The sequence below is a fragment of the Narcine bancroftii genome, chromosome 7 (assembly GCF_036971445.1).
Source record: "Narcine bancroftii isolate sNarBan1 chromosome 7, sNarBan1.hap1, whole genome shotgun sequence".
Lineage (NCBI taxonomy): Eukaryota > Metazoa > Chordata > Chondrichthyes > Torpediniformes > Narcinidae > Narcine > Narcine bancroftii.
The window spans coordinates 161,105,195-161,119,485 of NC_091475.1; the positions used below are offsets into that span (position 1 = coordinate 161,105,195).

The 14,291-nt window shown below is 38.3% G+C and overlaps 1 protein-coding gene across 6 annotated transcripts in view; it reads right to left on the reverse strand.

Moving 5' to 3' along the window:
* rev1 (REV1 DNA directed polymerase) overlaps positions 1 to 14,291 on the reverse strand; it is a 124,409-nt gene that overhangs the window by 18,572 nt on the left and 91,546 nt on the right. For 5 of the 6 annotated variants that reach the window (XM_069891014.1, XM_069891013.1, XM_069891016.1 and 2 more), the window contains exons 19-21: positions 12,802 to 12,883; positions 7,765 to 7,952; positions 934 to 1,090 (exon numbers count right to left, since the gene is read on the reverse strand). In XM_069891014.1, the coding sequence (XP_069747115.1) occupies positions 934 to 1,090; positions 7,765 to 7,952; positions 12,802 to 12,883 (427 nt within the window). Of the gene's footprint in view, positions 1 to 933; positions 1,091 to 7,764; positions 7,953 to 12,801; positions 12,900 to 14,291 lie in introns of those variants that run through there. The other variant, XM_069891017.1, reaches the window with a different exon arrangement.

Sequence of the window (14,291 nt, forward strand, 5' to 3'; positions counted from 1 at the left end):
GCCTGAACCACCCAGTCCTAGCACATTAAACTCGTAGTCCGGGGCTGCTTTTTCTTTAAGCACCTGGAACAAGCTTCGTGCCTTAGCAGTGATCTTTAATGTGCTGAGAGGGACTCGCTGTTGTGCTTAGTCCTCAATCCACGTCATTAGCAATTTCTCCATCTCTGATATAGGTCCCTCTCACATTTTCGTTAGCCTTGTAACTTTCAGTAGAGCCGATCTTTTAACAGCGTGGAGAATTTTTACTTTGTTTTGAGGATCATCACAATCGTTGAGTGTGACATGTCTAAATCGTGAGCAATAGCATTCACCGTTTTCCACCTTTGTGTTGTTTAATAACCTTTTTCTTTACTTCCAAATGATACTTCTCCTTTGCCTCTCATTGCTGTCTCACTAGCACTGGTTTTGCTGCATTTGGGAGCCACGATAGATAGAAAGCACAGTACCTAAATACATAGGCCTTTGTACACAAAAGACATGAGATATATATGTTGCGTGTGGGAAGCGTTTGCATTTGCTACGTCCAGTTACATCCACTACAACCCGTTCTCTGATTGGGATTTCTGAACTCTATTATAACCTTATGGGACCATAGACGTTGCCAAAGGAGGTTAAGCGGTGCATACCTGTACTTCAATTGCCGCAGACCTAAAACACCTGATGTCTTAAATTTCTCCACCTTTCTGCTTCTCCCTCAACTTTTCATGTGCACTTTTAAATCTTGGAAGTTATTTTTCTATTATCTGTATTAATATTTGTAAGCTATGTGGTTAAATATCAAAGTTTATTTGACTCTGCATGTATGAAACACCTTTGGGAGATTTTACTTACAAAATAAGCACTTTCCTATTTTGTATTATTTTGTGATCATTTTGATTTGAAAACTAAACTTTGGCTCAAGTCTTTAGGATGCTATTGTCATTTTAGACATACCTCCAATGGTTGTAACCCATTCTTTTAGAAGTGATTTTATATCTTTCAGTTCATAGGCTCCAGCAAGGTTAGCTCTCAGACACACTGAGTCAGCACAAATTTCATGACGTGAGGATACATTGGCCTGATGGTCAGATGTGGAAGCAACAGGATCACCCTGTAAACAAATCAAAACTGGTTAGTTGGAATAACAGCTCACAGTTTCTTAAATAACTGATATTTCTTTTTGAGAATGGAAATGGTGCAGCAGCTAAACCAACACCTGGAAGCACAATGGTATCGTTAGTTTAGAATCATAATGTGTAGAATTAAGCTACATTAGTAAAGGTATACAGTAAAATCCCTGGTATCCAGCATCTAAGGGGATCAGATCCCAGATATTTGAATTTTACAATTGACTGAGACATAATCTTACAATGTCTAATTAATGCACCTGGATTAAGAATAGGCAGTTTTCCACCACCCCCCATCCAACCCATGGTTAGATTGTTATGTAAACTGAAATTAATTAATTAAAATATATTAGTTAATTAGGCATGCTTTTCTTTTTTTCCCTACTTTTTTGGGAAGGGAGGGGGTGGGTGGGGGGGGGAGATAATATATAAAATCTATCATTTTTGTGTCATAGTTTTTTTATTGTTCTTATGTCATGGATAAATATGTACATGTTTTGACGCAAATGAAAAATAGAATTTATAAAAAATAAAAGAATAAACTGTTTAAAAGACAAAAGACTGGAAAATGTGAAATAATTTCAAAAAATGTATTGTAGGTCTTAATTATGTAAAGTTCATTTTAATCAAGCAATTCCTATAACTTAAAAAATTTAAATTTAAACCCCCGGTAGTTTGGCACTTTAACAGTGTTGCGCTAACCGCTGCACTGTGCTGCCATCATAATTAATCCCCTCTCCTCCAAGTTTACAGATAAAGCCTTACTAATAGACTTAATACTAATAAAGAATCTTACTAGGCAGGGATAGGGAGACACTTTGGGAGAGTTGCCCCACCAGAGAGCGGCATCAGCTGGCTCTTCATCTTGGGCGGCGCCATTTTATTCAAACACAATTTTATTCAAACAGCTGCTGCTGGTGGGAGACAACCAAGGTGCTCCACTGGCTGAATGTTGGTTATGGGTTGCTTTGGAGAACATTTACTTTTACAATGTTAAAATTTTTATTTACATTTCTATTTATTCTTATTTTTTAACGTATATACATTTATTGCCTCTTTTTTATTTTGCCGGTTGGTTGGGTTGCTGGTTGTTTGAATTCCAGATACCAGGGATTCTACTGTAATTAGAACAGTACTCTCACTTCTACTAATGGACAAAATAGTTTTACCAAGATTCTTTTTTATGCAAATTTTATTTTTCAATTTTTCCAAAATATAGTATCATATCTGAAAAAAATTATCCTTTTTAACATATTTACACTTTCTTTCAGGATAATTCATTTCTCAGATACAAATACTGTATCAGCTTATTTACAATTTCCTTCCCTCCCCCAAAACTTTGAAAATTAATCAACTAAATCAATTAAAGTGACAAAAAAATGGTAAAAAGAAAAAGAAAAAATTAGCATACCAGCAGTCTTTCTAATCTACTTCCACTCCTTGAGGTGCTTCATTGCTGTTGTCTTTATGTATTTTGTTAGCTTTTTAGAACTGTGGGCTGTTGTTATAGCTGCGCACAAAAGTGCTCCAGATAAGGCTGTCATATTTTTGCAAAAGTATCGTATTTATTTCTTAAATTATATGTTATTTTCTCCATGGGCACGCAGTGTGCATCTCCATCGACCATCGTATGATGGTCCCAGGTGATTGCAATGCAATTTTTTTGGCAACTGACAGGACAATATCTACAAATTTAATTTGAACTTTAGTTAATGTTCTGCCCACGTCCTCTAGGTTTCCCAATAAATACAGCTTCGGATCGAGCGGAGGGGATCAGATCTCAGATATTTGAATTTTACAATTGACTGAGACAATCGTAACCCTAGTTAATATATTAATATATTAGATCAATCCAACCAAAAGGGTCCATGTGGAATGTATAAAGGTACCAATTTCTAACCCACACCTGAAGCACATTTTCGACATCTCTGATTTTGCTTTATGCAATTTTCGTGGTGGGAGATATAATTCATGTAAGAAATTATATTGTGACATTCTTAGTCTGGTGTTGATCACCAATGTTACACTTTCCCTACATAAATCTGACCAACACTCTTCATCGATCATTATTCCCAAATCCAACTCCTAGTTTTACCAAGCTTCTTTAAAAAATCATCTATACTATCTGCAAACTATTTTTTTTGAAGTGCATCCAAATCAACCAACTAGTTCATTGGGCTTTATATCTGAAATGCAATAACGTAACCAGGAGGAAGTAAATAGCACCTGTGTAACCTTGGTTTCAGCTCCACTTTTTGGTTCCATAGTTCCTAACTTTTCTTTAGTCCAAAAAACTATTTTGGTCTTGAATACTTTCAGTGATTCCTCTTTCACAGTGCAAGGTCACCAAAGAAAGACTCTGAAGAATGTTTACAATGGGACTAAATAAAAGTTGTATTTTTAAACCATCTTGTATTGTTAGCTTATTTTATTGAAATGATCACAGAAAACTCAGGAAAGAGCAAAAACTTGGGAAAAGTAGTAGCAAGGTGGAGACTCCAGTCTAAGGGGGAGAATGGCCCCAGAGGAGAGGAGTATCTCTAAAAGATGGCATTAAAGGGAGGGGCTCTTCTTCCTCAAAAGATTCTGTGGGCTTATTCGCGGGCTTTCGGGGTCTCCTGTTTATGTCATCATCAGGGCCAGGACATTTATATGTTTTTTAAAGGGGAAAGATAACTATTATTTAAACAATCAAAAAGTTTTATTGTTAAACAGTATTTGTTTAAAAATCATTATGGATTGAATGTTACAAGTTTTAGTTTTAAATTTAATGCAATAAATGGGATGGTGAATAGAAAGCAGGTCTTGGCACACCTAAAAAAATCTAAGGTAGATGTAGTTTTTCTAATTGGAACATGTTACATTAAAAAGAGGATGGGTAGCACAAGTAATATAGCCTTCATTTGGCTCAAAAACAAGAATAGTCAATTTAATTAATAAAAATATATCAATAATAATAGAAGAGGCATTGACTGACCAAACCAGAAGATTTGTAATGGCACATTGTAAAATTTATGCAGAACCATAGAAGATGAAGGATACCTTTTTAAAAACAGCAGAGGGAAGACAAAATATACTGGTCAGAGGAGATTTTAATTTCTGTTTAGATCAAATATTGGATAACTCAGCCAGAATGATAACAAGGACAAAAGAGACACTATAATTTATGAAGGATTTAAATTTGATTGATATATGTAGGCAACTTAACCCTGTTGAAGGAGACTATTCGTCCTACTCAAGGGTACATGATTCACATACAAGGACTGATTTGTTTTTAAAGTCAGCACAGTTAAAAAGTAGTGTGGTAAAAATGGAATATTTGGCAAGACTTTTATCAGATCATTCACCATTAACTTAAACTATTGCGATAACAGAAAATCAAGAAAGTGTGTATAGATGGCGTCCCACTGCCACACTGTTGAGAAGGAAAGACTTTTGTGAGTTTATTAAGAGACAGATAGAACTATTATGTGAAACTAATGTTTCTTCCACTGATAATAGCTTATTAATATGGGATATGCTTAACGCTTACTTAAGAGGATAAATTATTCCTTATACAAAAAGATCTTAAGAGAGAATATGGACAGAGAAATATATAACAAAACTGGAAAAAGAATGTCAAAAATTGGGGTCACAAGAAAAATATAGACTATTAGAGAATTAAAAACAGATATATGACACATTACAAACATATAGAACAGAAAAAAAACTATATTAAAAACTAAAGAAAAATATTATGAATTAGAAGTATGGGCACAAAGTTCTATCTTGGCAGGTAAAGGCATAGGAGTCATCTAGGACGACAAATGCAATAAAAACAGAGGCCAATGTTATAACATATAATCCAAAAAAAAATTTTTAAACAATAACGTACAAAACTCTATAAATCAGTATTATTAGGAGATGAAAATGAGATGGACAAACTTTTAGCAAATATTGAACTTCCAAAATTAGAAGATAGAGAATGGGTTGATTTAGATGCCCCTTTCATAACAGAAGAAATTGAGAAAACTTTGGATACTTTGCAAGCTAATAAGTCTACAGGGAGGATGGGTTCTATAGACAATTAAAGACTTGCTGATACCCCTTATGATGGATGTATAGGAGTGGGCAACGGGGACCCAGACTCTCCCGGAATCTTTATCAACTCCTATAATTACAATGCTATTGAAGAAAAGTAGAGACCCATTAAAAACTTCATCATACAGGCCTATATTACTTCTGAATGCTGATTATAAGATATTGGCAGTGGCGCAAAATAATAGACTGCGGCAATATCTACCAAAATACATAAAGATCTGGTGAGATTTGTTAAAGGAATATGTCAAAATCAAAGTTGAATCCAAGTATAAGTTTCCCTTGATGCAGAAAAAGCATTCAACTATTTAGAATAGTCTTTTCTATTTAAGACACTGGAAAAATTTGTTTAGACAGAACATTTATAAATCAGACTAAAAACTCTTTATCATAAACCACAAGCCAAAATTATAATTAATAATCAGCTATCAGTGGTTTTTCCCTTGAGTAGATCGAGTAGACAGGGATATCCTCTGTCCCCAGTGCTTTTTATCCTTGTGATTAAACTGCTGGTAGAGATTATAAGAAGTGTTCCAGATATTAAGGGCTTCAAAGTTGGACAGGAAGAACATAAAATTAGCTTATTTGCTAATTATGTGCTATTATATACGTCTGGCCCGGCTGAGTCTTTGGTAAAATTACAAACCACATTAGAAAAAGATGGAATAGTATCAAGTTATAAATTAAATATGCATAAGAGTGAGATACTGCCATTGATGAATTTTGATTATGAAAGATATCAAAAAGGTATATTTAAATGGAAGACAGATGGAATCAAATATTTAGGAATAATGACAAAAATAATTTACAGAATATATGTTTATTTACACTCTTTTAGAAAAAAGAGAAGATTTACAGAAGTAGAAAGACTTTAGTGGGAAGAGTAAATTGTATTAAAATGAAGGTGATGCCAAGATTACAGTATCTCTTTCAATTGCTGGCTATTGTGCTACCTAGAAATTTCTTTGAATTATTGAATAATTTTATAAGGCAATTCCTATGGAATAACAAAGTGCTGAGAATTTCATTGGAAAAGATAACATGGGATTATAAACTGGGAGGACTTCAGATTCTGGATTTGAAGAAGTATTATTAATCAGCACAAGCTATATTTTTATCATGCTTCTTTGAAAAAGACAGTCTCCCTTCTTGGATCCAAATGGGATTGAATTCAATAAAAGTGGGGGGGGGGGGGGGGGGAACAGTGAAGGACACTATTTATAAGTGGAATGTTAAGTTGATGACAAAAAAAATGGATAACCCTGTATTAATACATATGATGAGAATGTGGCAAGAAATAAATGAGTGGGATATCACTAAGAACACCATTATGTAAAAATGTGTTCCTGCTCATGAATCTGGGTGCAAAATATTAAATTCCTGGTATGACAAAGGAATGATGACTGTCATATAGAGGGATCTCTTGTGTCTTTTGATTAAAAATAAATATGGAGAAACTAATAGGACTTTTATTGTTTTCTCCAGCTAAGATTATTCCTAAGAGAAAGATGGGGACCAAGTTTGGCCCCACCTGAAATCAGTGAAATAGAATGAGCGGTTTGGCTGGGGAATACAACTAAACTTATAACCAAGATGTTTTATGCTCTTCAGAATGAAAATGCAAAATCAGGTTTACAGAGATCGAGAGAAAGATGGGACTCAGATCTAGGTGTTGCAATAATGGATAATGTTGGTCTGATTGGTGTTTGGATAGCATGACATCAATTATAAATGCAAGATACGGATTGGTTCAATATAATTTCATACACCAATTATATCTCTCAGAATATAATTGAAGTTACATAAATCAAAATCTGAAATGTTTGAGGTGCGCTTTAGATATGGGACAGAAATAGGAAATTTTTTATATCCTCCATGATCATGTGTGAAGGCGAGACCTTTTTGGAAGGATATTACCAAAATATTAACAAAGAAAACAGGGTGGTCTTCAGCGGTAACTTTATTGAAATAAGCAATAAATTAACTAAATTCCAAATTTCATTTGTTAAAATAGCCTAAGCAGTGGCTAAGAAATGTATTGCAATTACTTGGAAATCCGACTCTCTTCTATATATAGCACAATGGATTGTGGAGATGAATAGTTGCATACCTATGATTACCTATATATTACATATAACTTAAAGAACAATTATGACATAGTTATTAAGATATGGGAGCCATATTTGGATCATATAGGGCCTCAATTATAACTACAATAATAAAAAGGACTAATAGATTCTGCTGTAGTATAAATACAAATGACTTGCCCATATAGAATTTTTTTTATGGTTAACATATATGTGAGCCCTGACAGTGTGTGGAATTTTATTACGGTGTGCAGGGAGAGGGGGGTTGTTTTGTTTTGTTTATTTTTTGTAAGAATATACTTTGATATTGGAGAGTTGACTACATATATTTATGGAAAATAAAACAAAAATAAAATATTCCAAAAAAAGGATGGATATAGCATCTTTATCTGCAAGACAAAATTACTTTCCTATATCAAAACAATTTTTTCAGTAAGTTTAAAAGTAGACATAATTTACTATAGAACCAGCTTTGGTGTACATAATATTATTACCTGAAAATTTTCTTTTATTTGTTGTTCATGTCGGATCAAGTCAGGCAATACTTTATGTGGACTGGCTATTAACTTATTTTTAAGAGGACTCAAAGGTTTAATAGGACTAGTATGATTCTTCTTTCGAAACCGCTTTTTTGATTTTTCTGGAAGAGGGTTCTTTAACTGTAGCAAATGATTTTTCATGCCTAAAATAGTAAGAAAGAGTATATCATATTCTTTATGATAATCATTTTTGCACAATCCTCCAGAAACAAATAATCAACCATTTTATAAATTAGTATCTTTCCCTGCCCCTCTCTCATTCAAAAATGTAATTTATATCCTATTTCTTCACACTGCAAAATTCCTAACCTTTACAAGTATGTACCCCACCATCTAAACACATCACCACATTGAACAATTGCTACTTTGCTTCCTTCACATTTTCTGGACAATTATCGACTTGCATCCTTCATTTGCAAAATTAACGAACTTAGTGCATATGAGCCTCTATCGAGAATGCAGCCAAACTGCATTCATGGGCTCACGTATTCAGTTGTCTCTTGCATAAAGCAGTGGATTGTGACTGCCATCTGGAACCTTATTGAATAATATTACCAAAAAAAAAATCTCACTCCAAATCCTCCCCAGAGGTCCCTGTGAACCCTTACTGCTGTCCCCTTGTAGCTTCACAGTTTGGATCAGGATATCTAAATAGAGAAAGGGATAGCCCCACGTCTAATCATTATCAACACTGCTACCGCAAATATTTAATACTGCTCAACTGTCACATACAATTCATTCAATGTTTCTTTCAGTAATCAATAATTTTATTGAATATAATTTTAAGGGAAAATATGAAGGTATAACCCAAGAGAATGACTGAATAATTAGCAGGTAATGCTGTGGAAAGGCCACTCCAAACAAGACAACTAGTTAAAAAGAATGCTGTTCACTGTTGGATCACAAGAATAAAGAAATATTGGCAAGTTATTCTAACCTGCAAATTATATTTATTAGTAATTGTAACTCTGTCTCCAGAGAATGACAGGTAGGGAATGATCGCATGTCCGTGAACAGTTTGGAAAGTTAAAAATTTTGATTCAAATAGGTTCACAACTTTTAAAATTTCGGCTTGTAGTGCCCTGTGCACGGAGACACGAACCGCCCCGCAATATGGCCGATGAACTCGGTGACTGTGCGGACCTGGGGGTGACACCAGCAGTTGTCCCAAGTGACCTCCACATGGCGGGAAGACAGGGAACTCTAGTGGGGTGACCTAAGGTCAGCGCTCCGATGACACGAGGTCCTGAGGTCAGCGCCAGGGGCCCATAAAAGCAGAGCTGCCACGGTGCAATAAAGCAGTTTTTGATTTCAACTCCTCGTGTGTGTATCTTTCTTCCACACTCGTGTGTATGTCTTCTTTCCACACTCATTGGTGACCCTGACAGCTCCAACCGCAGTTAGACCCAAAGATGATGGATCAAACAGAGCCAGGGACCATCCATGCAGTCTCTCCCAGGCTCCTGATGTTCTGGATGTCACAGCCACATGTGTGGTTCAAGTAGGCTGAGGCCCAGTTCCAGCTTTGCTGGATCACTGCTGATGACACCCGCTACTTCTAGGTCATGACTGCCCTCGATCAGGACACAGGGGCAAGGATTGTAAATTTCCTACGGCAGCCTCCAGAGGAAGGCAAATGTGCAGCCCTCAAAGAGCTACTAACCCACACTTTCGGGCTTTCCTGCCTGATTGCTGTACATGGACGGACTGGGTACAGGGCCCTGTCTGCCCTAATGAGCGAGATCCTCGCATTAACTAAGGACCACAAGCCTTGCCTGCTCTTCGAGCAGATCTTCCTGGAGCAGCTGCCGGAGGATATAAGGCTCTTTCTCACAGACCCGGACTTCAGCAACCCTCAGAGGGTCGCTGCCCAGGCGGACATCATCTGCAGAACGAAGAAGTGTGCCAGTGCTGTCATACATCACATCATCAAGCCCCATGAACAGCCTCTGAGTAGATCAAGGCCAGCGGAGAGGCAAATGAACACCCAGGGGCAGCTATGTTACCACCTCCAGTGATGGGGTGTGGGGGCCCGGCGATGCCGCTCACCCTCCGGGTTTTCGTGAAATGCCCTACCCAACCATCCTTGATGGCTGCAGCGGTTCACCCACGTGATAGGCTCCTCCATGTCTGGGACACACTGTCGGGCAGGTGTTTCCTGGTCGATACATGCACCGAGATAAGCGTCCTACCCCATGAAGGCCTCAACACCCGCTGCAGCAAGCAGGGCCCAACACAGGACAGCCAACAGCTCCTGCATTCAAATTTCAAGATTCACAGCATCCTGCTTTGTTTCGGAAACAGCCCCTTTATATGGACCTTCACCCTCGTGGCAGTGGCGCAACCACTCCTGGGGCCGACTTCCTTCGTGTCCACTGCTTGCTGGTCAACCTCAAGGGACGACACTTGGTGCACGCCAGACCCTTTCAGACTTGGCCTCTGGGGAAAGCCAAGCTACCCACCCCCCCCCCCACCCCCCCACCTTGACTCTATAACACTCTCGGACACTGAATTTGCCTGCATCCTGGCGGAGTTCCCCTCGATAGTGGTGCTGCAGTTCTCCACGGCAGACTCAAAGCACGGGGTAAGGCACCACATATTAACCAAGGACCCCCTGCTCCATGCCAAGGCACGCTGACTCCTGCATGAGAAACTCAGCCTGGTGAAGAAGGAGTTCAAAAAGATGGAGGAGCGAGGCATTAGGCACCACTCTGACAGTCCCTGGGCCTCTCCCCTTCACATGGTGCCTAAATCAGCAGGGGGTTGGAGATCATGTGGGGATTACCGCCACCTTACTGAGGCCACCATGCCCATCAGATATCCCATGCCTCACATCCAAGACTTTGCCGCCAACCTGCACAGGATCCAGGAGTACCACCAAATCCAAGTTCACCTCCAAGACGTTCTCCATACTGCAATGATAACCCCCTTTGGTTTGTTCGAATTTCTCCACATGCCCTTTGGTCTAAAGAATGTGGCACAAACTTTCCAGTGGCTAATCGACGCAGTGGGCTGGGATCTCCAATTTACATTCATCTATTTTGACGATATTCTCATCACCAGCCGCAGTCGCAAAGTCCATGCTGTGCACCCGGCTGAGTGAGTTCGGGCTGATCATCAACCCCATTAAGTGTCAGTTCAGTCTGGACACCATTGACTTCCTGAAGCACAGAATTAACAGGCAAGGGGCTACACCCTTCACCAAGAAGGTTGAGGTGGTCTGGCACTTCGCTAAGCCACACACGGTGAAAGGACTGCAGGAATTCACCGATATGATAAAGTTTTACCACAGGTTCATACCGTGCTTAGGTCGAGAAATCCTCCAGGATGTTCCAGAGTGCCAGACGCACTAGCCAATGCCACCCTCCTGCTCCATCCCAGTCTAGAGCCACTGCAGCTCTAACCGTTGATGCCTCCAGCACAGAGGTAGGGGGCCGTGCTAGAACAACTCATCAAGGGCCAGTGGCAATCCCTGGCCTTTTTCAGCAGGCACCTCTGGCCCTCAGAAGTCTAATATAGTGCTTTCGACCGGGAGATGTTAGTGCTGTACCTGGCAGTAAGACTCGCTGGCTGATACCACCACAGAAACCTGTGCCAGGACACTCATTGACACATAGGTGTCCTGATTCGGGGTCCAAGAGCATCTTACCTTGGAAGGAGAGCACTATTCAGCTCCGGGCTCTGGGAAGTGCTGTCTAACTTTCTGCAAAGGCAGCTCCACTATACCATGGCTTATCACCCGCAGGCCAACGGGTTGGTGGAACACAGTCCCCTCAAGGCAGCCTTGATGACCCGGATCAAGAGTCCCAACTGGGTGGACAAACTGTCTTGGGTCCTGCTGGGAATCCGTACCGTGCCAAAGGAGGACTTTAATGCCTTGGTGGTGGAGATGGTTTACGGCATGCCTTTAATCATCCCCAGGGAATTCCTGGCCCCTGATAAACGTCCGGAAGACCCTGCAGTGAACCTCGAGAGCCTGCGGCAGAAGATGGGGTCCTTGGTCCTGTGGCAACCCCCACTGCATGGCCAGCCCAAGCATAGCATCCTGAATGACTTAAGGACTTGCTGGTATGTGTTTATGAGAAGGGACGCTCACAGACCACCATTATAATGACCCCATGAGGGGTCCTACAAGGTCATTAGAGACAATGGTTCCACCTTCATCCTTGACATCGGCGGTAAAGAGGAAACCTTTACCATTGACCGCCTAAAACCGACATATCAGGACTGTGACAAGCTGGTCTTCACTCAAACCCCCACGAAGCAAGGACAGGCCACCAAAGGCTATGGACAATGGCCCAGTTGCTGGTTCGGGGGTGGGGGGGGGAGGAGAATCGTGTAGTAGCCCATGCATGGAGATACGAACTTGCCCACAAAATGACCGATGAACATGGTGACCACGTGGACCTGGGGGTGTCATCAGCTGTCGTCCCAGGTGAGAAGTCAGGGAACTCCGGCGTGAACACCGGCCGACCCGAGGTCGGTGCTCCAATAATGCGGGGCCCTGACATCAGCGCTGGGGCCCATAGAAGCAGAGCTGCCAGTGCAATAAAACAGTCTTTGATTTCGACTCCTCGTGCGAGTGTCTTCCTTCCACACTCGACGTAGCTTAGATTTGAAGGTTCCTTAGATTTGAATCTGGATTAGTAGCAGCAAAAGGTGTTAACTTAGTCCATAATAATATTTCAAACCTGCCTATAAATTCACAGATCAGGTAAATCTTATTAACTTGTATTTTCCAATGTTCACATATATTGTTTCATAAATATGAGTGACAATTATGTAACTTTATATCCTCCTTTTGGCCAACTTCATCTGAAATGTCATTCATTTCTCCCTTTTGTGTTCATCATCTATAATGTTCTATTCAATGAAGGCAAACATGTAAAATTACATTTTAACATGCCAGTATTTGAAAAAATAAATTAAAATATTAACAGACTTTGCTATAATCAGTATTATAAAAGACACTAGTTTGACGAGTCTTCTCACCTTGACGATGTCTTTGATCATAAGCTGACTTTAGTTCTTCTTGTACATCAGGGGGAAGAGCAGCAAAAACCTCAGGATCAACCTGAAAACAAAACAATCTGAATAATAAATCTCATTAGTTTGGTGAAGATTTGGCCATTTACATATATTGAGCAATTTCTGTATTAAAATTTTTCAAAAAGCTTAGGTACAGCAATAACATAAGATGCCAGGACCACAACCTACTTCTTTTTTTTTAAACTTTATTTAAGATTTTATAACATGAATAACATATAGGATTACATTAAAAAAAATTAAGAATAAAATAATAAAATTACAATACAGTGTCAGTAATCTAAATAAACTATACCCTCCCCAATAATTATTACACATTAATAACCCAACTCAAATTAGTCCAACCCCCCTTTCCCCCCAAAATAAAGAGTGAAGAATTAATAAAGTTAATAACATATGTGAGAAAAAAACCCACTTACAAAAAAAAACAAAAACATAACCGATTAAAATACTAACAAAAAGAAAAGTAATTAATACTAAGATATCAGACTTAAAAAACATATTTAAATCAAACTTAAATGCATATATTTAACAAACGGAGTTAAGATGAAACATATATTTAACTCAAACTTAATATAAAAAATTAGTAAAGTTAGTAACATTATCTATCAAAAATTCTTCAACAATAATCAATTCTTAAAAAAAAATTGAAGCATGAAAAAAAAGATGAAAAAAAACTTTCTCTATAGAGATAAACCTTCACCAAATATCAACCAACTTCACATCTATCATCATATTAGTCATATAAACCACCATCTTAAAACAAAATTCAAACCTCATTAAGCATTGTACAATTCAATTTTAGTACTCTTCCACCATTTTTCCCTTTTACTCTTGAATAGTTATCCAATAAAAGCTCCAATACCACATTTAAATATCCCCAATCATTACGTTAAAATTCAGATATCCAAATAATAAAAACACATCTACAACGAAATCTATATCTTCAACAAATGGAGCATAAACCACAAACAAAATTCAAGCCTCATTAAGAATTGTACAATTCAATTTATAACTTTCACCATTATTCCCTTCGTTCTATAACTAAAATAGCAAAATAATATACACCAGAATTACCACTCCTTTCACCTTAAAGTTAAAGAAAAAAATATAAAAAAAACTTATCCATCCCATTTACATTTAAATTTCAGATATTCCTTATCTACTGAATAAATTTTACAAAAAAAACCACATCAATTTTTAGTTTTTTAAACAATCAAATACTTTCTTATGCTTTTTTTTAATATTTAAACAAAAAAAAACCCCTTCACTCTTTAATCTAATAATACAAAAAAAAAGGAAAAAAAACGGGTAGGAGGTTAAAAATACCCCCTCCCGTCTAAACCGCGCAATGCGGTAACTCCCCCCAAAAAAATGGGTGTGAGATAACTCACACGTAGCAGATGACTTTCAGGAAATAGTGCCTATCCAGTTCT